The 24,591-nt window shown below is 40.3% G+C and overlaps 1 protein-coding gene across 1 annotated transcript in view; it reads left to right on the top strand.

Moving 5' to 3' along the window:
* The window catches only part of PHEX (phosphate regulating endopeptidase X-linked), a 192,516-nt gene that overhangs the window by 114,774 nt on the left and 53,151 nt on the right, over window positions 1-24,591 (top strand). Inside the window, exons 13-14 of the mRNA XM_061178566.1 lie at window positions 13,483-13,560; window positions 22,600-22,703. Coding sequence (XP_061034549.1) covers window positions 13,483-13,560; window positions 22,600-22,703 — 182 coding nt within the window. The remainder of the gene's footprint in view (window positions 1-13,482; window positions 13,561-22,599; window positions 22,704-24,591) is intronic.

The raw sequence follows: 24,591 nt of genomic DNA on the forward strand, positions 1-24,591 counted from the left end.
CCTGGCTGTTTCAGAAAATACTGTAAATGGGGATGACAGGACTTGTTATTTAGGACTATTTGTGCAGGTGGCATGGTAGGGAACGACGTAGAGAGAGGGATACAGTTCCATCAGATTGGTGGAAAACCTCATTTTTGTTTTATTTTTTTTTTCATTTTATTTTATTTTTTTAAAGTCTTTATTGGAGTGTAATTGCTTTACAATGGTGTGTTAGTTTCTGCTGTATAACAAAGTGAATCAGCTATACATAAACATATATCCCCATATCTCCTCCCTCTTGCGTCTCCCTCCCACCCTCCTTATCCCATCCCTCTAGGTGGTCACAAAGCACTGAGCTGATCTCCCTGTGCTATGTGGCTGCTTCCCACTAGCTATCTATTTTACATTTGGTAGTATATATATGTCCATGCCACTCTCTCACTTCGTCCTAGCTTCCCCTTCCACTTCCCCGTGTCCTCAAGTCCATTCTCTACGTCTGCATCTTTATTCCTGTCCTGCCCCTAGGTTCTTCAGAACCTTTTTTTTTTTTTTTTTTTTTAGATTCCATATATATGTGTTAGTATACTGTATTTGTTTTTCTCTTTCTGACTTACTTCACTCTGTATGACAGTCTCTAGGTCCATCCACCTCACTACAAATGACTCAATTTTGTTTCTTTTTATGGGTGAGTAATATTCCATTGTATAAATGTGCCACATCTTCTTTATCCATTCATCTGTCGATGGACACTTAGGTTGCTTCCATGTCCTGGCTATTGTAAATAGTGCTGCAGTGAACACTGGGGTGCATGTGTCTTTTGGAATTATGGTTTTCTCTGGGTATATGCCCCGTAGTGGGATTGCTGGGTCATATGGTACTTCTATTTTTAGTTTTTTTAAGGAACCTCCATACTGTTCTCCATGGTGGCCGTATCCGTTTACATTCCCACGAACAGTGCAAGAGGGTTCCCTTTTCTCCACACCCTCTCCAGCATTTGTTGTTTGTAGATTTTCTGATGATGCCCATTCTAACTGGTGTGAGGTGATACCTCATTGTAGATTGATTTGCATTTCTCTAATGATTAGTGATGTTGAGCATCCTTTCATGTGTTTGTTGGCAATCTGTGTATCTTCTTTGGAGAAATGTCTATTTAGGTCTTCTGCCCATTTTTGGATTGGGTTGTTTGTTTTTTTGATATTGAGCTGCATGAGCTGCCTGTATATTTTGGAGATTAAATTGAGTCTCTACTGCTTCTACCTCCGTTTTTCCCCCTCTCCCCTTGTCCTTTTATCAATTCCACTTTGAAATGAAATCTGCAACTCTAATAGATGCTACTGAAACTTGTTTGGCAATTCTACCAGATGGTATTTGAATCTCGGGTGTTGTGTGAAAAATGAAAAGACCAAACACATGCACAAATAAATGAAGGTTGAATTAATCTTTATAATTAAATAGAATATTACCCTGCTATGACTGATTTTAGCTTTCAAAGTGGATTGCACTTTGAAATTGCTAATTTTTCAGTGAACTGTAATTGTATTAATGTGGCTTTTTAGATGCCTCAAAGTACTTAAAAATAGATTTTACCAAGCTACTCAGAGAAAAGTTATTAGAACTTTTAATGTAAATATCTCTGAGATCTTGGGGTATATTTCTATCATGACTTATAGTTGCAAAGCACTTTCCAGTTGTTAATTCTTTGCCTCTATCATCCTGGGATTTAGGTGGCATTGACCAGAAATTAGATTGAACTGCAATTGCCTGAGGCACATTAAAAAATTGATGGGAGAGAAGATCATGGTGTTTTCTCCATAAAATTGATGGGAGAGAAGATCATGGTGTTTTCTCCTAATGGCATAATAGTGGTGACCATTAATGAAATGCCTAAGGAATATTGAAGGACTGGATGAGCCCCCTTCTTAGGAATGGGTAATATTGATACAATGTCAGGGGTTCTCCCAAGTGGGTCCAGATGCCTTGACAAGTACCACAGTCTAGGTCAGATTGTGTCTCACACCTGAGCATGCATGAGAATCCCCTACAGCAGTGGTTCTTAACCCAGGGTGATATTGTACCCCCAGGGGACATTTGGCAAGGTCTGGAGACATTTTTGGTCACAACTGGGAACGGGGGAGAGTTGACTGGCATCTAGTGGGTAGAGGTCAAGGATGCTGCTAAACATCCCACAATGCACGGGACAGACCCCCACAAATGAGAATAATTTGGCCTAAATGTCAGTAGTACCAAGGTTGAGAAACTCTGCCTTAAGGTAAGGTTTGTTACAATGCAGATTCCTAGGTTGCAACCCGGAGACATTTGACTTAGTAGGTCCAAGATGGATCCACAAATTTGCATTTTAACGAGCTCCCAAGTGATGCTGATGCTGTTGGTTCAAGGATAGAGGTTTGAGAAGCCCTGAACTAGAAGAGTCCAGTGTCAAAGGAACAAGCATTATATATGGGCATTGGCCCCATGGCATCCTTCTTTTAGGAAAACCGTGTGACAGTTTACATTTACCTAATTTAATAATTCAGCAGATATCTTATTTGATCTCTCCCCTGTGTTATGAGGGAGGTAGTTTGAAGTTTTTTCAGGCCGGTAAAGAATCGTTCACGTCAGAGGTAAACCTCAATGGAATAAATGAGGACAATTCCGGTTCAGGTGGACTGTTGATGAGAGAACAGGATATGTTATTGAAGTTAATCTCCAGCTTGCCTCCTGTTTAAGTAAGTAATTTAACAATTGGGAGGAGGATTAAGTGGCTGATAAAATTTATCTGAGAAAATGTTAGGTGTTAAGGACTAGGTGTTCAATGTGCATTTCTAAGCCATTTGAATCTTGACATTTGAAAATGGTTTTTAGTAATTTGTATACATTTTTTCTTTTCCTCAAAAAGTGCATTGATTTTTCCATGGTATTCCCATTTCTGGTTAATATTTGTATGCTGGCTCTGTTTTAAAATTCAGGTATTTACCTCAACAAAACATGAAGCATTATTATAAGTTTAATCACATGTTTATATCTGATGAACCTGTCCAAAAAGATTAACCTTTGTCCCTATTTTTCCCTTGCTATCTTTACTATTAGTTTTGAAAAATTTGGGACCTTCTTATGTAGAAGAGGTGTTGGCATAATTTTTATGCAAAGAGCCAGATAGTAAACAGATCGTAAATATTTTAGGCTTTGGGGGCCCTATGGTCTCTCTTGCAACTACTCAACTCTGCAGCTGTAGTGTGAAAGTGGCCATAGACAATCCATAAACACATGAACATGGCTATTGTTGGAGAGGAAAAACTTCTACTACCCTTTGAGGTTCAGTGTTTGGGGGTCTGCAAATTAAACTGACAGAAGGTGGATTAGCAGGAGAAAAGACAAAGTTTATTCCCTTAGGTAGGTGGGAGCTCACAGAAAATGTAGCTCAAAGAAGCAGTGAGAATTTGGGCCTCATATGCCATCTTTTTTTTAAAAAACACTTTATTATTTTTTTATTGAGGTACAGTTGATTCACAGTATTATATAAGTTTCAGGTGTACAACATAGTGGTTCACAAATTTTAAAGAGTATACTCCATTTATAGTTATTATAAAATATTAGCTATATTCCTTGTGCTGTGCAGTATATCCTTGTAGGTTATTTATTTTATACACAGATTTCAAGGAACGATAAATGGTGGGATATGACTGAGAAATACGTGGGGGAAACTAATGGAAGGTAAGGTTTGATTTAGTAAGGTCTGTGTATGCAATTTCTCATCCTGGCGCTGACTTCTCATTTCTGGTGGTAGGAGTCACTCTTTCCCCCTGGTATGAGAAGCCTCCCTTAACAGGGATTTATGACAGTGGAATTCTTTTGGGAGGCCTGCTTTTAGGCAGATAAGGGGAGTGCAGAGAAGGCCTCTTCCTGTATCTGTTGATTCTCAAATTCCTTCAGCTCAAAATAATTCTTATGCTGCAGTGACATATTTTGGACCCCTTCACCATGTTCCAAAACACAGTGTTTTTTACAAAAATAGGTGGTAGGCTTGTTTTGGCCTGTTGGCTTTTGTTTGCTGACCCGTGACGTAGAGCCCTGCGTGTGGGGCAGAGAAAAATACCACTTACTTTGGCTCATCTAAAAGCCTAACTATAATATAGGATTGTTCTGGCTCTCGGGCTTTTATCATCTTGGCTATGTCTGGACAAATGGATCTGGTTAATTGAAGCTTAGGATATTCATTTAATCAGGTCTAGCAGCTGTTCTATTTGCGAAAACTTTGCGAGCAGTTTACCACATGTAATTGAAGGTAATAAAAAGACATTGACACTCTCCTATTCAGCTTCAAAGGGGATATGTGAGAGTTGCCACTGTTTTTAAGGTACAGTTGCCCCTACCATCAGGGAGATGTGTTGTTTTATGGATTAATCATAGGATGGTTTTGGGTTCTTAATTCTGTTGTTACTCCCTGCTCCATCTATGTTCAAAGAAAACCCAAATGTTCTTTTTTTAAAAACTCTGTTGGGTGCAGGGCTCACCCAAGTGAGAGGACTATCACAATGATACCAGGAAACTGTTTAGTGCCGGTGTGGCCAAATTATGATTTACCTGTACCAGAGTACTTTCCTTTTTTGGACTGGAAAAACTGCCCACCTTCAAGATACATGGAGTAGGTATTTTCTTTTTATAAAAAAATTAATTAATTAATTAATTTTTGGACTGCGTTGGGTCTTCGTTGCTGTGTGCGGGCTTTCTCTAGTTGTGGCGAGCAGGGGCTACTCTTCATTGCGGTGCGCGGGCTTCTCATTGTGGTGGCTTCTCTTGTTGCGGAGCACGGGCTCTAGGCACGCGGGCTTCAGTAGTTGTGGCTCATGGGCTCTAGGGCGCAGGCTCAGTAGTTGTGGCACACAGGCTTAGTTGCTCCGCAGCATGTGGGATCCTCCCGGACCAGGGCTCGAACCCGTGTCCCCTGCATTGGCAGGCGGATTCCCAACCACTGCGCCACCGGGGAAGTCCTGGTGTAGGTATTTTCAAGGGAGGCGATGGATGGATGGAGCTGCTTTATAATTTGGAACATACCTTCTTAGAATGTTGTCCATATCGGAGAGAAATGGGGATTGTCTGCTACACTGGGACATTATTCAGGCAGGGTTAAGGGTGGAAGACCTGAAATCTGAGCATTCCTGTCTTCCAGCTTTTGCAAAATCAGAACTATGACTTGCACTTAAAAAGCCCTGTGATTCATGGAGGGCGCTTATCTATTCTCCCCCCAGCATGATGCATGAGCCTGTGAACCACACCGGAAAGCAATTTGCAGAATTAAAGTTTTTGAAGACTCATGATAAATCATTGCCATTCTTATCAAGAAGGTGAAATTTGATTTGTCAGATAACTGCACTGTTATTATTTGTGGAATTCAGAAAGCCCCAAAGGATATTAAAGCCTGTTCTCCAGCCTAATTTTCATTAATACCATTAGCTCTGCTTAGGATAATATCTTCAGCCAGGACATCTACACTAGTCAATCATTTGTTTGGCATTATGGAAATTGCTACTGTTTTGAAGGATAGTGTAATTCATGTACAGTCTCCTGAACTTCCAATGCTTAAAGCTCAGAATTTTGATTGATGTTTAATAGTTATTGTAGAACTCATGAGAGAAAATGAGACCTTGGCGTGGTTAAGCCTGACTGACGCTTTCACAGCTGTTGCAAGCGTTAAGAAAGTTGTGCTATAAATTGTTTGTAAAAGAGCAGTTGATCATCAATTGTTCCATTTTTTTCCTTAAGTTCGTTAAATTAATAAAAGAGAAAAAATATGCTAAGTGACTTAACTACGTAGAGGAAACACAAAGCTGTTTAATTAAGTGTTTAAAGTGATGCCTTTGATGTAGTACATGTAAGACATTTGAGAATTTTCCTGACTCTCCTAAATAGCCAGGTCAGTGGGGATTAAAACAAATGAGCTTTCTGTCTTGATTTCTGCCGATCAGCTTAATATTAAGTGGCTTTGAAAATTTAGGATAAAGCAGTCAAGCTAACCAATCTTTAAATCAGTTTGGTCATCTGTGTAAAAATTACATGTTGTTTCAGCGCTCACAGCCAAATAAAGCAGAATTATGTTTGGTTCTGTTCTTCCCACCAGCACTATCAAGTTGTAGTGTACCTTGTGGAAAATTCTGGGAAGGAGGGGTGACTTGCGAGTTTAAATCATGTTGTGTTTTAAGTTTTCAGTGTTCCTTGTTTTTCTAGTTCATTTGTGATAGTTTTTCTCTCTCTCTCAAAGTAATAATCTTTACTTCATGAACTGTCTGTTATCTCCACAGAAATTGTGATTTTTAAAGTTCTAGCCCTAAGACTTTAGGGCAAGGAATAAACCCCCAAGTGACTAAGATTTGTTGCATGTACATGTTAGTAATAGCAAAGAGCAAAATAAAAACAAATATAAAACTTAATAGCTAAGCCATGCACACACGCGCACACACCCCAGCCTGTTCAGCGTGGATCACTTTAGCAAGCGCTGGTGAGCACTTACTGTGTACTAGACCCTGTGCCATTAACTGAGGCAACTCAGTGAACAACCTACCCTCAGTGAATTATGTGTCAGCCCAGGAAACTGTGGCTCTTGAGCCATATTTAGCATGCTGCCTGTTTTTGTATGGCCTCCAAGCTAAGCAAGGATTTTACATCTTAAAATTGTTGTAAAAAGTCAAAAGAAGAGGAATATATCATGTTACATAAAAGTGATATGAGATTCAAATCTCAGTAGTGTCTGTAAATAAAGTTTTATTGGCATACAGCCACAGCCATTCATTTACGTGGTGTCCACGGCTGCTCTCCCAGGTACAATGCAGAGTTGAATAGTTGTGACAGAGACCATATGGCCTGCAGAGCTGAAAATATTTACCATCTGGCCCTTTACAGAAAAAGGTTATTAACCCCTGATCTAGGTAATCCAAGTTATCCTTTCCCGATTCCTTTGTTATCCAAATACTTCTTTCAGCTCTCTATTTCACTGCATTGGTATTAGAAGTAATTTTATCCACATTTTACAGATGAGGAAACTGAGGAACAGAGAGGTTCAGATAATTAAGATACTGCTCATACTTCGTAGTAGCGATTATGGCAAGTTGTCATAGAATGTTTTTCTTCAGTCTTTTAATATAAATACAGTGAGGCCATGGATCGTCTTATATATTTTTATATTTCTTTAGCACTGAGGAGAGTCCTGAGCCTCAAGGGCATTCTCAATAAGTATTTGTTGTTTGATTGAAATAGCTTATATTAAAAAATACAGTTTTGGTTGCTGTCAAGAGTCAGTCCCGGGACTTCCCTGGCGGTGCAGTGGTTAAGAATCTGCCTGCCAATGCGAGGGACATGGGTTTGCTACCTGGTCTGGGAAGATCCCACATGCTGTGGAGCAATGAAGCCTGTGTGTCACAACTACTGAGCCTGCATTCTAGAGCCCGCGAGCCACGACTACTGAGCCTGCGCGCCACAACTGCTGAAACCCATGCGCTCTAGGGCCCACGTGCCACAACTACTGAGCCCACGTGCTGCAACTACTGAAGCCCGGGCGCCTAGAGCCTGTGCTCTACAGCAAGAGAAGCCACCGCAATGAGAAGCCCACGCACCACAACGAAGAGTAGCCCCCACTCGCAGCAACTAGAGAAAGCCTGTGCGCAGCAATGAAGACTCAACACAACAAAGAAAAAAAAAGTCAGTCCCAATGGATTTTTTTAAACAAATTTTATTTATTTATTTATTTATTATTTTTGGCTGTGTCGAATCTTAGTTGTGGCCTGTGGGATCTTTTTGTTGCGGTGCGTGGGCTTCTCTCTAGTTGTGGCCTGCGGGCTCCAGAGTGCTTTGCCTCTGTAGTTGAGGCCCGTGGGCTCTCTAGTTGCTCTCTAGTGTGTGGGCTCGGTAGTTGTGGCTGTCAGGCTTAGTTGCCTCGTAGCATGTGGGATCTTAGTTCCCTGACCAGGGATCCAACCCGTGTCCCCTGCATTGGAACGTGGATTCTTAACCACTGGACCACCGGGGAAGTCCCAGTCCCACTGGATTTTAAACATTGCTCCATTTTCCAGAAAGTTCCCTAGGTTCTCAGAAAGTCTCTCTCTTTTTTCCCTCATGTTATCTCTTTTGGTAAGATCAGTTTATATGGAAATGTGCCTTGACGGGAGCAGCATTGAATGATGTTCTTGGTCATGTGTTAGACTATAACCTTTTATATTTTCTGATACTATTCTTGACATTGATCAGAATGGGTTTATCAACTAAATTACTCATTACATGAATCAATATTTATTGAGCATTGATCACTTGCTATGTGCCCGGCACTGTATTCCATGTGGGGAACACAATGGGGATTAAGTGGAATAGGCCATTAGCTTGATTTGAGTAGTATCAGAAAGAAGGTTCTGACAGCTACAGAAACCTCCCTTATAATTTGATTTATCCCTTTGGTTAATGAACTACTCTCTTAAATACAGATATTTCTCCAGAGTTAATACATTAGATTGCTATTAGTCACTCACATCTTATAAATTAGTTTGAGGCCCCAATGACAGCTAATAGGTTAGCTGCCGTGAGGGGATAGCAGTTTTGATGGATGAGGAGGGAAGGGGGAGATGACTTTGGGGCACAGTGTATTGCCAAGGAAAGGCCAGTTTTGGGTATGATCAGAGAGCAAGTGGTATGAACACACAGGGCCTGCTAGGTACTGGGAGGAACGGATACAGGCAAGAGAAAGGAAGGGAAAGCAGAAACCAAGATGGTGGATGCTAAAGGCAACCTTTTCTTTGATCTTTGCTAAGATCAGCTTTCATAGTGTTTCATGTGTCCATTTTCTGAGGTGTGCAAATAGCGGCCCTCAGAAGAGTCCTCAGACTTTTGGGGGGATATGAATAGCCTGGATTCTCCTGGCTCATGCTTAGAGTCTGGCTTTGCTCAGGAAATCTTCCACCATGCTCCAAGCATCTCATGGGCACATCTGTCTCCCCATTGATCACAGGGTTGCTTCAACAGCCTTCCTCTCTCACTACGTTGTGTGGCCCCCTGAAACTTGACCTGTGACTAAAAAGAGTGACATTATTCCCCAGGGGAGTTCAGGTATTTGGTTAAGGATGTAATCTGGCCTGGGTTCCCCTAAGAGACCCTCCAAATAGGTACAGAACAGTGTTACTCCAGATCCTTGGAAGAAGTCATGTTTCTACTTTCTCTGTATAATCTACAGCCAACATTTATTCATCATGTACTCTGGACCAAGGCATAAAAAAGTGCTTTGTGTGCAATGTCATCGTGAATCCTTGCAGACAACCCAATGAAGTATAGGTACTATTTTTTTTTCCCTCAGGCTATATCTGATGAAAAGGAGATCATGTTAGGATTACATTCAGCTACAGCTAGTAGAAAACATTATATATAATGCCTCAGACAAATAGGGGTTTATTTTCCTCATGTCATAGAGGGGGAAGGGAGGCAGTTCATGCCTGATATGGTGGGCTCCAGATGGCACCAACTCTTCATTCCACCCTCTTTAGCATGTCAGTTTCTTCCTCTTGTTTGTTACCCTGTGATTACAAGATGGCTGCCCTATCTCTGCCATTGCATCAGCATTGCAGGAAGGAGGAAGAGGAAAGGCTAAAGCAGTGGTTCTTACCCAGCAGGCAGTTTTGCCCCTAGGGGACATTTGGCAATGTCTGAAGACATTTTTGGTTGTCACGAGTTGTGAGGTGGTGTTGCTAGTGGCATCTAGTATGTAGAAACCAAAGATGCTTTTAAACATCCTACAGGCTACAGGACAGCTCCCACAATAGGAATTACCTGGCCCCAAATGTCAATATTGCTAAGGTTGAGAAACCGTGGACTGCAGGCAGAGGGCACATGCCAGCGGAGTCTTCGTCTTTTAAAACAGATTCCTGGGAGTGCAACAAGGACTTTTGGTTATATGTCATTGGCCAAAATCTCATCCCGTAGCCAACTGTAACTGCAAACGAAGTTGGGTGATGCAGCTATTTTTTGTTGGGTCCAGTGTCATCCTGAGAAGAACTGGGGTCTGATAGTAAGGAAGGGAAAGGAATGTGGATATTGGATATATAATAGGCAGTATTTGCTTCAGAAAAGTTAAGTACTTTGCTCAGGGTCACACAGGTAGTGAAGATCATTTGAGCCTCCTTTATTGAGGAAGAAGGTCCAGTTGTCACGTGCAGCCCTTTCTGGAGGTCTTTGTGAATAAGGGAAAGAAATGCATGTACTGGTTATGGAAAGCTCTGGAGTTTTTGATCAGCCATAAGCAGACTGGGAAATATTTCTTGCAGGATATAGCATGCAGGCTGTTTTTTATTTATCCCACTGTTCTCTCAGTGTTTGCAGTGGAACTTGCCTTTCCTTCTTGTCCTTATAACCCATGGAGTAATTGATTTCAGGCCTGCTTCACTAATGCTTTTCCCTTCACAAGCCATCAAGCTATTGGTGCTTCATTTCTTCCATTCTGAAAAAATTAAAAAGTGATGTGATCATTATTTGCTTTAAAGGGTATATCAGAGTTTATTCAGGAAAATGGGTGCCCTTCTAAGTGTGTCAAGCGGAAAGATGTTTAATATGGGGATTTGGAGGCTTATGCAATCATCAGGAGGGCTGGGGAGTGAAGGGCAGAGCCTGCCAATGGTCTCTGCTGCCCGCACACGAAAGGACTCTTCTCAGGAGAATGCTTGGAAGCTGCTGGCAAAGCGCTTTATCTGCTGTCTGCAGATGCCCATGTGCCTGCCCATAGCTACCAGCAGCGAGTGAATAAATAGTGTCTCCTCCTCTACTTTTCCAATCTCCTATGAGTGCTTCTCATTCACAGAGTCTAACCTGCAGTCATGTCCCATGGGGTTTTGGGAGATGTAGTTCTGAGGCTTCTCAGGGAAGAATGTAGACCGGGGTGGGGTGGGATGATGTGGAAGTGACAACAGACTGTCTGGCAGAAGGAGCATTTGGGTTTGAATAGAGGCATAACAACACAGCACATTTTTGGGGAAGAAGAGTATTCTTTTCAGATGTTGGCAGTGTTGCTACTAGTATTATTTATCTTTGTGTTCTTAGATGAATAGAGATTCTTTGTATCACCATTCTGGCTCTCTTCAAGTCATGGTGTTGCTAAATAAATAATAAAGGATTCAGTGACCTGCATATACAGTGCAGAAGGCAATATACTCTGTGCAGCTCTATAGTGCAGTGGGGGGTCCCAGAGCGTGAGGTTTGAAAAACAATCCATAATTCACCAGCATGCTCTGGAAAGACCAGTGTTCAGAAAACAATTGTGGATGACTCAGCTTGTATATTTCTGTATTTTTTTTGAGACTATCTGGAGCTCTTTATTTGTTATAGTTATGTATGTGACTTGTGGTGAGCTGATAAAGTATAGTGAGGAATTAAATACGAGGGAAGTACCAGAACAATCTCGGAACAAGGTAACCTGTAGACATACGATGTATTGTTTGATGTTGGGGGCGAGTTGTAACCTCTGGTTATCTGCTCTCTGGGTCATATCAGGCTTTCAGTGTAACTCACAGGGTTTTGAAGGCAAAATTTGATCTGTGCTATATTTGAGTCTCTGGAACAGCAAAACCCATTATGACTGTGTCCTGCGGCACTTGTAAAATCCTCTCTGAGTCTTGAGTTTCAAGTTTCTGCTGATATTTAATATTTGAATTATCTCAAGGCAGATAAGGAAAACATACTATCTTATTCTATTTATTTCTTGAGTGAAGAGAATTGAAAGGGACTGAAGGAAAAAACTCATTACTAAGAGCAGTGTGCAAAGGTCACTGGTTTTTGCTTTGCTGGAATAAAACCGATGTGTTGGGGGTTGCCTGGTGTCTTATGTTGGGTCTTCTTGAGGCAGAGCTGGAGATGAGGATTCGTGTGCAAGTGATTTATGATTTATTCAGCAAGTGCTCCCAGGAGAAACCAGCAAGGGAATGAGGGAAGCCAGACTGGGAAGGGTGAGAGACAGACCAGGGTGCCATTTCAGGGGAAGTCTCAGATAGCCTGATCCTGTGGGGAACTCCAGAGGGCAAATTATACCTCACGCTGTGTCCTGAATTGAAGCAAAGGAGCTGGACTTTCATATTCCTGCTACAGGCTGTCATTGGCTAAGGGCTGCTGGGATGGCAGTGGAGATGGGGGCCCAAGGCAGATAAACTCCCAGGAGGAAACTGTTTTGAGTGCAGGCAAGGTGTCCTAGTAGCCCTAGGGCAGGCCTTCAGTCTCAGGTGCTGGCCATTAGAAAGGAAAAAGAACATAGAAGCTGGGGAGGGATATGCTGAGGTGATAAAAGGGATCCCAGGGGATCTGGGCAGAGGCCTGACACGGTACTTACTCTTTGAGTAAGCTGTTCTTTTGTTTTTGTGAAACCCTGAATCTGGGGAGAGGAGAGAGACAAAATTTCTTGAGAGCAAGGGTTGGCAAACCTTTTCTCTAAAGTGCTAGAGAGTAAATATTTGAGGTTTTGTGAGCCAAAGGATTTCTGTCCCAACTATTTAGCTCTGCCGTTGTAGTGCAAAAGCAGCCATAGATTACATGTAAATGAGTGGGCGTGGCTGTGTTCCAATGAAACTTTATTTATAGAAACAGATTTGGGGTGGGGAGCCGGGGCAGAGAGTAGATTTGGCCCATAGGCCATAGTTTGCCAGTCCCTGCTGTGGAGGCTCCTTGTATGTGCCTATTTTTCCTTTATCCATTCCCTATAAACTGTAAAACAGGGAATAAGTAGTATGTCTATCAAAAGGATGGTTGTGATGCATCTTAAAGTAGTCTGGACTCTCTACCTCCAATTTTTCTGGCATCCTGGCCATCATTCACGGAGTTGCACAGATAATTTCGCTGGAGGGTGACTCATCTCATTTTATTCCTGCTAAAAATATTTAGTTCTCTCTTGTCTGTAAAACAAAATATAGACTCTTAGCATGGCATTCAGGAATCCCTGTGATCTGGCCAAAGCTGGCTTTCTTGCATGGTTTTCTGTGTCCACCCCTTGTGCTTTCTTCTCCAGCTACAGGAAACTACTCACCATCTCTCTGACGTGCTCCTTGTTTTTCGTCTCCCTGACTTTGCCCCTGCTGTTTGCTCTCCTGGAATGTCCTTCCTCTCAGCTCTGCATTTTGAAATCCCATCCATTCTCTAAGACTCAGTTTGGTCACCTTCTCCATTAAGCATTTTCCCCATGAGGAAATAATCTCTGCTATGGACTTTGATAACAATATTGTCTATAAATAAAATTATTTATAGACAATATTATCTATATCTAAACCTTTATTTATCTTGTATTATATAGTTATTTGCTACATTCACTATGCTTTTAGTATGCTGAGGGCAGGAACTAACTTAGATTTTTTTTTTCTTTTTTGCCCTTCACAGTCAGTTACATATAGTAGATATTCAGTAAACAGAGTTTTCAGATGAAGGCTGCATTCCTGTGTCCTTTGATTATTAATGACTTAAGTGCTGAAACTCTGACATCATTTTTCTTTTTCCTTTTTATAGGCGAGAGCTGTTTTGGCAAAAGTTGGCTATCCTGAATTTATAATGAATGATACTCATGTTAATGAAGACCTCAAGGCGGTAAGTGCTAAATTTACTGTATTTTTTTTCGGGCAAGTTTTGCTGGCCTCGGCCTTTCAGCTAACCCAAGTCCAGGCAGTTAAATCTGGTGGTGCCAAAAAGCACCAACTTTTGATTCATTCCTTGGCTAGATATCAGCCTCATTATGCCAGGCATATCACAAGATTTAGAGCAGATTCAAAATAAAGGAAGTGTCAGAAAGAATGTGTAGCTGAGTGGGTACCATAAAGCAAATGGACTTGGATTTGGTCTACTTTGATCATAAAGGAAAGAATTAAGCAAATTGAGTATTTTACAATTAGTGAGCATGTTCTAACGGTGAATGTATGATGTTTGTTGTTAAACAGTCTTTATGTGCTTCATTCATATTAAATGACTAGTAATAAATCTTGCCTGTTGGAAGTTAACTTCATTAAACTTTATGAGTGTTTTGGCGAACTAAGTGCATATACATATGACTCTATAATTTATTGTGAGTTGGATTGTATATTTGCAGTAAGTTACTGATGGAGGAATAGTAATTCTTTTTTATTCCAGTATTTTGGGACATATATTTTCCAGTAGATACATTCATTACAGGCCTTTCTAATCATAACCACTGTTATTTTCCTTCCTACAGATAGTTCTGGTAAAGAACTTTTCTTCCTCACAAAAACCCCTGTTTTTATCATTCACTAGATTTTCTTGAAAAAGTAGTTTTTTGGAATTCATTAAATAACAGTGGTTCTGAGGTATAGCTCTGTCCTGAAACTGTGATTTAATAAGTTGCATATCTGTAAGCAATCCTAGCTTTATAGATGAACACTGGAATTTTATAAGATTATTCAAAAGTGAGTGAAAGCATTAATTAGAAAGTTTCTCAGTTGGACTCCAAGATATAGCCTTCCAAAGTATTGATCCAGTTGCTGTGGAGGAAAATAATTGTGCTTCACAGTATCCCAAAGCTCAGACAGCCCATCTTATTATACATTGTTTTGATCCTGAAAAATCTCACTATTAGCATGATAATGAAAGATACTGACACATTTGCCACGTTCATGTACATTATCTTTTAAGCCCCACACTGATCCTGTGAAATAGATGGTGTTTATCCCCATCTCGCAGAAAAGGACATAGAGACTCAAAGAAGTTAGGTGATTTCCTCAGTGCCATGCCAAGCGTCAGAGCCAGGACTGGAATCTGGGCCCAGGAAGCTCTACTTGTAATCAGAGAAGGGGTTTTGCAGGGTTCTTGTCAGGCAGCTCTGCTGGAGGAACAGAGGAGTGAGTTGAAGAGTGGGTGGGAACTGCTTTCCCAGAGCTGGTTGGGATGGGATGAGTGAAGAGAAGGGAGGTCATACTGTTAAGTGACGAAGAAGTGATTCTTCCTCTTCCACTTGCTAGTTGTTTGATCTTGTGCAGGTTATTTAACTTCAGTTAGCATGCCTTTGATTATCTGGATACTGGAGATAATAATAACCAAGTCTTAGTATTTTTGAGAAGATTAAATGAGATTATATAAATGTAAAAGCACCTAGCATAATGTGTGGCACATAAGTCGTCTCCCCATAAATGATAGCTATAACTTTGTTTATCAGTATGAGAACTATTGCTGCTAAGAAGGGCATCACCAGGGCACAAAGTACCTCAGCAGTAGAACCTGGATAATTACATGTGATTGGCAGATACTTGAAGAATGCAGGCGAGAATTTGAGAGGCAGTTTGGTGTAGTGGTTACGAACATGGACCCTGGAATCAAAGTGTCTGGAATTAAATCCCCATTCTGCCATTTCCTAGCTGTGCAACCTAGGGTAGGTTATGCCACCTCTCTGTGCCTCAGTTTCTTCATATCAAAATGGAGATAGTAATAATCCCTCACTTATAGGGCTGCTATGAGGATCAGATAAGTTAACATATTTAAAGTCTGTAGAATTGACCCTGGCACAGAGTAAGCACACTGTTAAGTGTTAGTTATGGCTTCTTCAGTTTTTCACTTATGAGAGTAAATTATTTTGGTTTGGAAAGGTCATTACGAATTAACACATGCAGTATCCATGTGCCTGAAGTTGATTTAAGAGGCTCTACAGATGGAACAGTCTCAGGCCTTAATCAAATTAGATAGCATTCAGGGCTCACTCACGGTGTTTAGTTGATCAGGTTTTGTTGGCAGTCTGCTGCTGTTTAAAGTGAATGCCCCAAATTTAAGGATTCAATAAATGTAGTATCTTTTGTGAAAAGAAACCAGACGCCAAACAGGACGCAGTGTTAGGTGTATTTCCTCATGTCTCCAGGGCCTGAACTGAAGCCATTATATACCAAAATTTTTAAGTACTTTTGTGAAGAAATGGCTTTCACCCAACTCATTGCCGAAGCAGACACAATTACACCCAAGAGTTTCTAACAGTTTAAAAAAGACAGTGAAAAAATCCAAATACATGAAGTAAAAATACATTCATGATCAGAAACTGATAGAGAAAACGAATAAAACCCAACTGGAAAATAGGTAAAGGATGCTTGATGTGATAGTAATAGTGTCACCGAGGTTAATAGCAAAAGGACTCAAGTATTGCTGATACACAGTGGGACTGTGTTTTCAGTTTTGAGGAATATGTAGGTAAGGACTGCTGTTGGGCTTATGAGAAATTTCTGGTAATACAAGCTCTGAGCATGACAGGCTGTTGCAAATGAAAAACAGCTTACTTTATTTGACGCAAGTGAAGGTGATTCATCAGGTACAAACACAAAAGGAAAGAGGATAGAGATTGGGGAATGGATTAGATGAAGGTCAAGGGAAAGGCTGAAAACTCAAGTTGGGCTCGTATGGAGATAAGAGCAAATGGAAAAGAACTTAGAGGCAGATATAAAGAATTAGAAAAAAAATTTTTTTTTCTCTTCTGAGGATGACAGGGTAAACTGAGATACCCAGCAAAATATTGCTGAACAACAGTCTTTCTGTAGTCTTTGAAAAGAACAAGAAAAAGGATGTGCCCTTTATGTGAGCCCCCAGTAGCATGCAGGAAAGCCTACTAGTTAGCCTAAAAGGATAGGCATCAGTCCACGTTCAGATAAACCTTATAAGGTGTACCTGTACTGCTCTTTGATGGAGACAGATGCAAGAGTGAGTTGATACCAATTTTGGGAAGATTTCGGTATCAGCCAGGAAAGCCAAACCACATCAGGTATTTCAAAGAGAGGAGATATAATACAGGAAATAGGTTGGAATGCAAAAATCAGGAAGGCGAGGTAAACCAGAGATTAATAACTTTTTTAGGAAGCAGTTACCACCCCTGTGTCTAGGGACACAAAAGGGAGGAGGTGGTGGTACCATTGCTTTCGAGAGCAGATGAGGAACTGCCACTCCAGAGCAGAGCTGGGGCTGTGGAAGAGGGACTGAAGATTCTTCCAGAGTCATTGTCGGAAGAAGAAAGAGGAGAGAGAGGGAATGAAAGAGAAAAAACACAGCATCCTTTCCCCTCCTGCCACCTGCTGATTTCCACCAGTGCCTCCTATTGGCAGGAAGCCGACTGCAGTGGAGCCTGGGAAACGTGGTTTTCAGATTCACAGCCTAGCATTATATTATAGAACGGAGTAAAAGGGTGGGCATGTATCTGAGAGACAGTAGGTAAATACTTGACCCCATTAGGCACGTCACTCATTGTGAAAACCAATGGAAAATTGCAGTAGGAGCTAAAGTCAGAATCACAGCTGGCCTCCATTTACTTAGGAGAACTGGATGTGGGTAATTTTTCAGAGAAGATCAATGTTTCTGGTGAGTGATACATACATCAACATAAATATGCACGTGGAGATACGTAGATAATATGTGAACCCACATAATATTCTTTGGGGTGGGTCTTGGTCTGCTCTTGCTAGTGGCACACTTGTGTGTTTATGTGTGTATGTGATTTTTGTGTGCATAAATGACAGAGAGTGCTGCTGCCACTATGCAAGAGTGAGGTGATATTTAGGTGGAGTGCTCCAGAAAAACAGGTTGTTAAAATATTGAAATAATTCTGTACTACTTGGTAAAAAAACAAAATGAAACATTGCCGCCAGCTCTCTCAAGTGGTCTCTGACCCCCCATGACCATGGAGAGGCAAGAGTGGGCACTGGAGCGAGGTGCACTGATGCCCACCGGCCTTCTAGCCGGTCCTCCGTAACTCCTGCACACGGGGAGTCCCATCTTCGTGTTCCCCTGGCCGCAGCAGACCAAGACCTCCCCTTACCCCCGGTGGTGGCAGCAGGGCATCTGGTTCCTGGTTGGTGTGCTAGTTGGTGCTCCCTCAGAGTCACCCTCATGTGAATGCCTGTGGGAACTGTATCTTCCACAGTGGTCTGTATACTTAGGTTGTTAAACATTTTGAACACCACCCCGTATGTAGGTGTGTATATATGTATACATACATACTACTTACGGCGAAGCCATCTAAACACAGCAATCTTGTGTATTACTTTGCTATTTATATATTTATTTTATTTAAATACTTTTTTAAAAAAAATTTTTGGCTGCGTTGGGTCTTCGCCGCTGCGCGCGGGCCCCCTCCAATTGCAGCCAGCACTGTTCGTTGAGGTGCGCGGGCCTCTCGCCGTGGCAGCGTCACTTGTTGCGGAGCACGAGCTCCAGGCGAGCGGCCCTCAGTAGCTGTGGTTCATGGGCGCTAGAGCGCAGGCTCAGTAGTTGTGGCGCACGGGCTCAGCCCCTCCGTGGCACGTGAGATCCTCCTGGACCAGGCCCTAACCCCCCTCCCCCCCGCGCGCCCCCCCCCCCCCCCACCGCACTGGCAGGCAGACTCCCAACCACTGCGCCACCAGGGAAGTCCGACTTTGCTATTTAAATAAGGGAAAACATAATTCTAAAATCTGGATTACATTAAGTATTCAGAGTTCTTTGGGTGCCTAAAATAAAATCTTTCTTAGAGGTATTTGGATATATTGCTGAGTATGTTTAAATGGATTTAACTTAAAAAGTGTTCTAGAATCTATACTTCCTATTGGCTTATGTAGTATCTTATCAACTTGTATTTACTGGTCCTACAGAGAAGCTGAACACATTTCCTTGTTCTGCCCTTATTATGTGTTCCTCACCTTTGGGGAGGGTAATAGCTTTATTCTTCCATTTAGTCTGTTGCATTTGTGCTAGGCATCTAGGATAGGATTTCCACAAAGAGAAAGTCAGATTCCCCTAAATTTTATGATCTGGACAGCTATTCTTAGGAAATGACACGGGAGCCCCAATTAATTCCCCAAAGGTCACTCAATTGAAAAGTCAGGAAGTGGAATTGATTGAAAGTCATTATCAACTTGACCTAGATTTTCACCAGTAACTGAAAGGACAAGAGACTTTTGAGCCAATTATTGTCGCTTTCAGAGTTTAAACATTTTTTTTTTTTGAAGATTACAAGTGGTTCTAAAATATTCATGCACATTCATTCTTGTTGCTATCTCTACAACAAGCAGAACTTTCCCAGTGGTTGCTAGGTTTCATAGTTTTTCCTCACTCAAGGCCCTATTGAAATATTTGAAATTATCAAAGTATTATCACATGGTGGAAAATTTGAAAAATAGAGAAAAGGAATGAAAAAGTCCCTGAATATTGGTACTTGAACATAATAGTATGTACTTTTTGTTTTAGTGTATTATTTTATCTTTCTATTTTTGTATAGCTGTAATTGATGCTTATATATAATTTTGTATACTGACCTTTACAGTTAACATATTGTTTTGTCCTTGTCTTCCATAGCCTTCATTACCGTTATTTTAACAGCTGTCTGATATTAAGTAAACTGTACCCTGATTTATTTAATCACTGCTTCTCCTCCCACTCGTAATTCTTACCTTCTCCTCCTCCTTCCCTGTACTCTCTCTGTTGAATCACCAGTTTTCTTATTAGGACCAGTGAAAATAACACTGAAGTAGGAGCCTAATGATTTGGACTGTGTGACTTGGCCAGGTTCCGTAATTTCTCCATCGTTGTTTCCCATCTGTCATATGGGAGTAACAGCGGCTGGCCCTTCCTTACTCCCAAACACTTAACCTGTCTTACAGGAAGAAGTAAAAATTGTCCCCTATTACCTGTGATGTCCATTAAACAAATGGAATAGATTAACTGAACCAGGCTAAGAAATAGAAAATATGCTCAGTTTAATAATTAAAACAATTTAAAATTTATCCTTCTAAACATAGGTAAGATGTTGGCAAATTTGTAATCACTTGCCTCTGAGTTTTGCTGCCCACGATCATTTTCATGGCTATGGTAGGACCATATTTATGTAAAGTATTTTTAGACTTGGAACTCTTCTTCTTTAGGAAATTTTTGGGTGGTTTTCCATTTAATGTCTGTAGAACAACCTGAATGTCAAGTTTTTGTTTTCGAATGGAACAGGAAAGTACCACTATTAGCAGACTCTTCTAAAAGTAACAACTGACCCCATTGATAGTACAAAAAAAGTTAATATTTTTTTTAACATCTTTATTGGAGTATAATTGCTTTACAGTGGTGTGTTAGTTTCTGCTGTATAACAAAGTGAATGAGCTATACATGTACATATATCCCCATATCCCCTCCCTCTTGCGTCTCTCTCCCACTCTCCCTATCCCACCCCTCTAGGTGGTCACAAAGCACCGAGCTGATCTCCCTGTGCTATGCGGCTGCTTCCCACTAGCTATCTATTTTACATTTGGTAGTGTACATATGTCCATGCCACTCTCTCACTTCATCCCAGCTTACCCTTCCCCCTCCCCGTGTCCTCAAGTCCATTCTCTACGTCTGCGTCTAAAAAAAGTTAATATTTTTGAAGGAAATTCCTTTGGGAGAATTTTCCGGAGCACGCTCTGAACCCAAGAACGTATCCGAATTTTCTGTCAGTTACAATCATATTCTGAAAGTTCTGGCAGAGCTGTCTTTGGAACAAAAGCTGAAAAAAGGTTGAACACTGGACACATCTTTAAACTGTGTGATCCGGGAACGCATTAGAATTGCTAGTTAGGGTTGCTTCTTAAAACAAGGAGCTTACTCTGTTTCTTCTGAGGCTGAGTATAAACATCTATCTAAAATACAATCGATTGTAAAATTTCTTTTCATTATGAAGCATCTCAAACATCAGAAAAGTATGTAAAATCGTATTTTGAACACCTCTAGCTTTAACAAATATTAAACATATTGCCATATTAGCTGTATACATGTACACACACATTTTAAATGAATAAAGCAGATACATTGGAAATTCTTTGTGTAGTCCTCCTTGACCTAATGTCCTTCTTCCCTGCCTATCTCCTTCCCTAGATACGCTCTCTTGAATTCAGTGTTTCTCATTCCCATGCATTTCTTTATGCTTCTGCTACATAGGTATGTGCCCATAAACAGCATGTAGTATTGTTTTATAAGTTTTAGAATTTTAAATTCTCTAATACATACAACTTGTCTTATTTACTCAGCATTGCTTTTGAGATTATTTCATGTTCACACATACAGACCATTTGTTTAGACTTCTGTGTGGTTTTCCATTATGTGATTATACCACGATTTATTCATCAGCCACCTCCCCTAAGAGGATTGAGGGAGGGACAGTTGGAAGTCTTATCTCTGCAACTTGTTGGCCAAGTAGAACACCAAACATGCCAGGAATTGATACTTTCATTCCTGCCTTTCTCTCTGTGCCATTAATTATTTTATTCTTTTCTTTATATTTTGGCCTGGTCCCCTGGAAAGATTGCTAAGATGAGTCATTAACAAAAGTTACTCTGCAGACAAAATGAGTACCCGTGATATGTTAGGGAAGAGATAAACCTGAGCCAGACACTGGCCAACAAATAGGCTGCTGTCAAGTCTGTAACTGTCAAGTTGTGTATATTCATTCATATCTGTAATGTGATGCCTGTGGGTCTCATAAACCTTCATTTGCCATATTTTAATTTTTGCTTTTAAAAGAGTATCATGGCTTAAATTTACAAAAATATTACAGCTAATAAGAATAGGATTACTCTTGGTTATTTGCTTATTCAAATGTGTATTTTTCTTATTTTATTTGCCACAGTAATATATTTTAAAACCAAAGCATTAGGGATCACTACAAACCACTGCTTTTACTGTTACATGGATATTATTTACAATATTTAGGTTAAGTACTGCTACTTTTGTAGATAGAGTGCCTATAGAATTAAAACTGTCTGCCATTCTCCTTCCAAAAAAAAGAGAAGGAACTCAAGAATCAATTATGTCTTTCTCCCTATTTTAATAGACAACATTGTTGTGAGCCATCAACTTCCTTTTTTTCCATGCGAGCTTTAATCTATGATTTGCCTCTGTAGTTTCATGAATCTTTAGTGACCAGAGCATTTTTTGAGCGTTGATAGGTAATTTCAATTAATAATCAAACTATTCTAGTGACTCCATTGTGCTTAGGGTAGAAAATAAGTCTGAATCACTTTCATTTTTTTTTCCTTCATGAACAAATACTGATTACAGTAAATTAGATTTTAACATTTGACTAAATCATCATCTGTGAACTAAACGAGGTTTCAGCTGAATAAACTGAAAGTTTATATTCTGAACTTTCTGAACTATTAGAACTATTAGAAGAACTATTCTGAATAGAACTAGTTCTGTTCAGTTCTAGAAAGAACTAGTTCGTTCTATTCTGAAAGAACTATTCTGAACTATTAGAAGAACCTATGTGACAAATAAAGTACACATTTTTAGAAAAGGTCAAGGACTCATGTGGGCGAAGAAATTTCAAACCTAAGATAATATGTTCTGTAAAGGCTAAAGTAGATTTTTCAGTTATAAAGCAAATGAAATGCATTGTAAATTACTGCAGCTTCTCGTTTTTTACTGTCATCCAGAAATGACCATATTGATTTTTGAGCTTTTTATTTTAAAAGAAAATCACTGAGATTAAATTTCATGGCTTTGTGAAGACTGGGTTAACCGGTGGTGGCTGAGAGATGATGTGAGGAGTGCAGCGTCTCTGCTGCTCGCTCATTTGTGTGCTGAAGTCTTTTTTTTCAGAGCCATCTTTTATCTGCACTTAGAACAGTGATGGTTGTGGTTTGTTTTATTCAGATCAAGTTTTCAGAATCTGACTACTTCGGCAACGTCCTGCAAACCCGCAAGTATTTAGCACAGACTGATTTCTTCTGGCTGAGAAAAGCTGTTCCAAAAACAGAGTGAGTAAGAAAAATAAAAAAAAGAAAGAAAGAAAGAAAAAAAAAAGTGAAATAGATAAATATGTTGGTGGGAAGTGGAGCTTCTTTAGATCAAACTTTGTAATTCCCCTCAAGTCAGAGTAGCTGGCTCGCCAGTTTTTTTTTTTTTTTTTTTTTAATTAATTATTTATTTATTTATTTATTTTTGCTGTGTTGGGTCTTCGTTTCTGTGCGAGGGCTTTCTCTAGTTTCGGCAAGCGGGGGCCACTCTTCATCGCGGTGCGCGGGCCTCTCACTATCGCGGCCTCTCTCGTTGCGGAGCACAGGCTCCAGATGCGCAGGCTCAGTGATCGTGGCTCACGGGCCCAGTTGCTCCGCGGCATGTGGGATCCTCCCAGACCAGGGCTCGAACCCGTGTCCCCTGCATTGGCAGGCAGATTCTCAACCACTGCGCCACCAGGGAAGCCCTGGCCAGTTATTTTTGTTTGGCAAAATTTGTGTTATGTTTTGACAACTCTTATTTCTGACATTATATGAACCAGTTGTTCAATCTAATTATGACTACCCTACTCGTAGCATCAACACATATGAAAAGAAGGCTTATTAAGATGCAAATGTTCAAATCATTTCTAGATCTTGTTATGAATATATATATAAGCAAATTTCTCTAGAATTTCACACTCAGGCAGAAAATTTTGAATATCTTAAAAACCAAATATTTAAAAAGTAAAGTATGATTACAAATGTAGAAGTAATTGTATACAGGCATACCTCATTTTATTGCACTTGGCTGTATTGAACTTTGCAGACAGTGCGTTTTTTACAAATTGAAGGTTTGTGGCAACACTGTGTTGTCAGATGATGGTTAGCATTTTTTAGAGATAAAGTATTTTAAAATTAAGTTATATACATTTTTTTAGCTATAATGCCATTGCACACTTAACAGACTACCATATAGTATAAACATAACTTTTATATGCCTGGGAAACCAAAAAATTTGTGATATTTGCTTTATTATGGTGGTCTGGAACTGAACCTACAATCTCCGAGGTATGCCTGTGATTATGAAGTAACTATAGGATCTTTGTTGAGGTAATGCGTGTCAAAGAACTGATAGCTCTATTATTTTCCTCCAGTAGCAGTTATGATTTATATCCCTCTTCTCAGCAAGCGGTAAGAACCTTTCCTACAGGTAGGGAAGTTTCACTAGGAACTATTGGGGTCAGGGCCAGTCATGATTTTCTTCCCTAGCAAAGTGTGAATGATGATGATGATAGCAACTAAAAATTATTATGTGTTTATAATGTTCCAGGAAGTGACTTACATATTTTAATTCATTTTATCCTCTAGTCAATTCTGTGAGGTGTAGGTACTATTTATTATCCCCATTTTACAAAATGAACAAGAGGCTTACAACTGAGAAATTCTTCAGCTCAGGTTTAGATTACTTTGTGTTCTGCCTGCTGGTATTACTCTGTTCTGCTATGACCCAATTCTCCAGGGTTGTTTTCTCTCTCTTCTCCGGATTGGATTATTTCTATTGATCCATCTTCAAATTCACCAGTTCTTTCTTCTGTATTCTCAAATTTGCTGGTGACTCATCAATACAATTTTCATTTTGATTATTGCACTTTTCAACTCCTGAAGTTCCATTTGTCTTTTTTTAAATAGTTTCTATTTCTTTGTTACGACTCTTTTTTTTTTTAATATATATTTTTTTACTTTATTATTTATTTATTTATTTATTTATGGCTGTGTTGGGTCTTCGTTTCTGTGCGAGGGCTTTCTCTAGTTGTGGCAAGTGGGGGCCACTCTTCATCGCGGTGCGTGGGCCTCTCACTATCGCGGCCTCTCTTGTTGCGGAGCACAGGCTCCAGACGCGCAGGCTCCAGACGCGGAGGCTCAGTAA

The sequence above is a fragment of the Eubalaena glacialis genome, chromosome X (assembly GCF_028564815.1).
Source record: "Eubalaena glacialis isolate mEubGla1 chromosome X, mEubGla1.1.hap2.+ XY, whole genome shotgun sequence".
Taxonomy (NCBI): Eukaryota; Metazoa; Chordata; class Mammalia; order Artiodactyla; family Balaenidae; genus Eubalaena; species Eubalaena glacialis.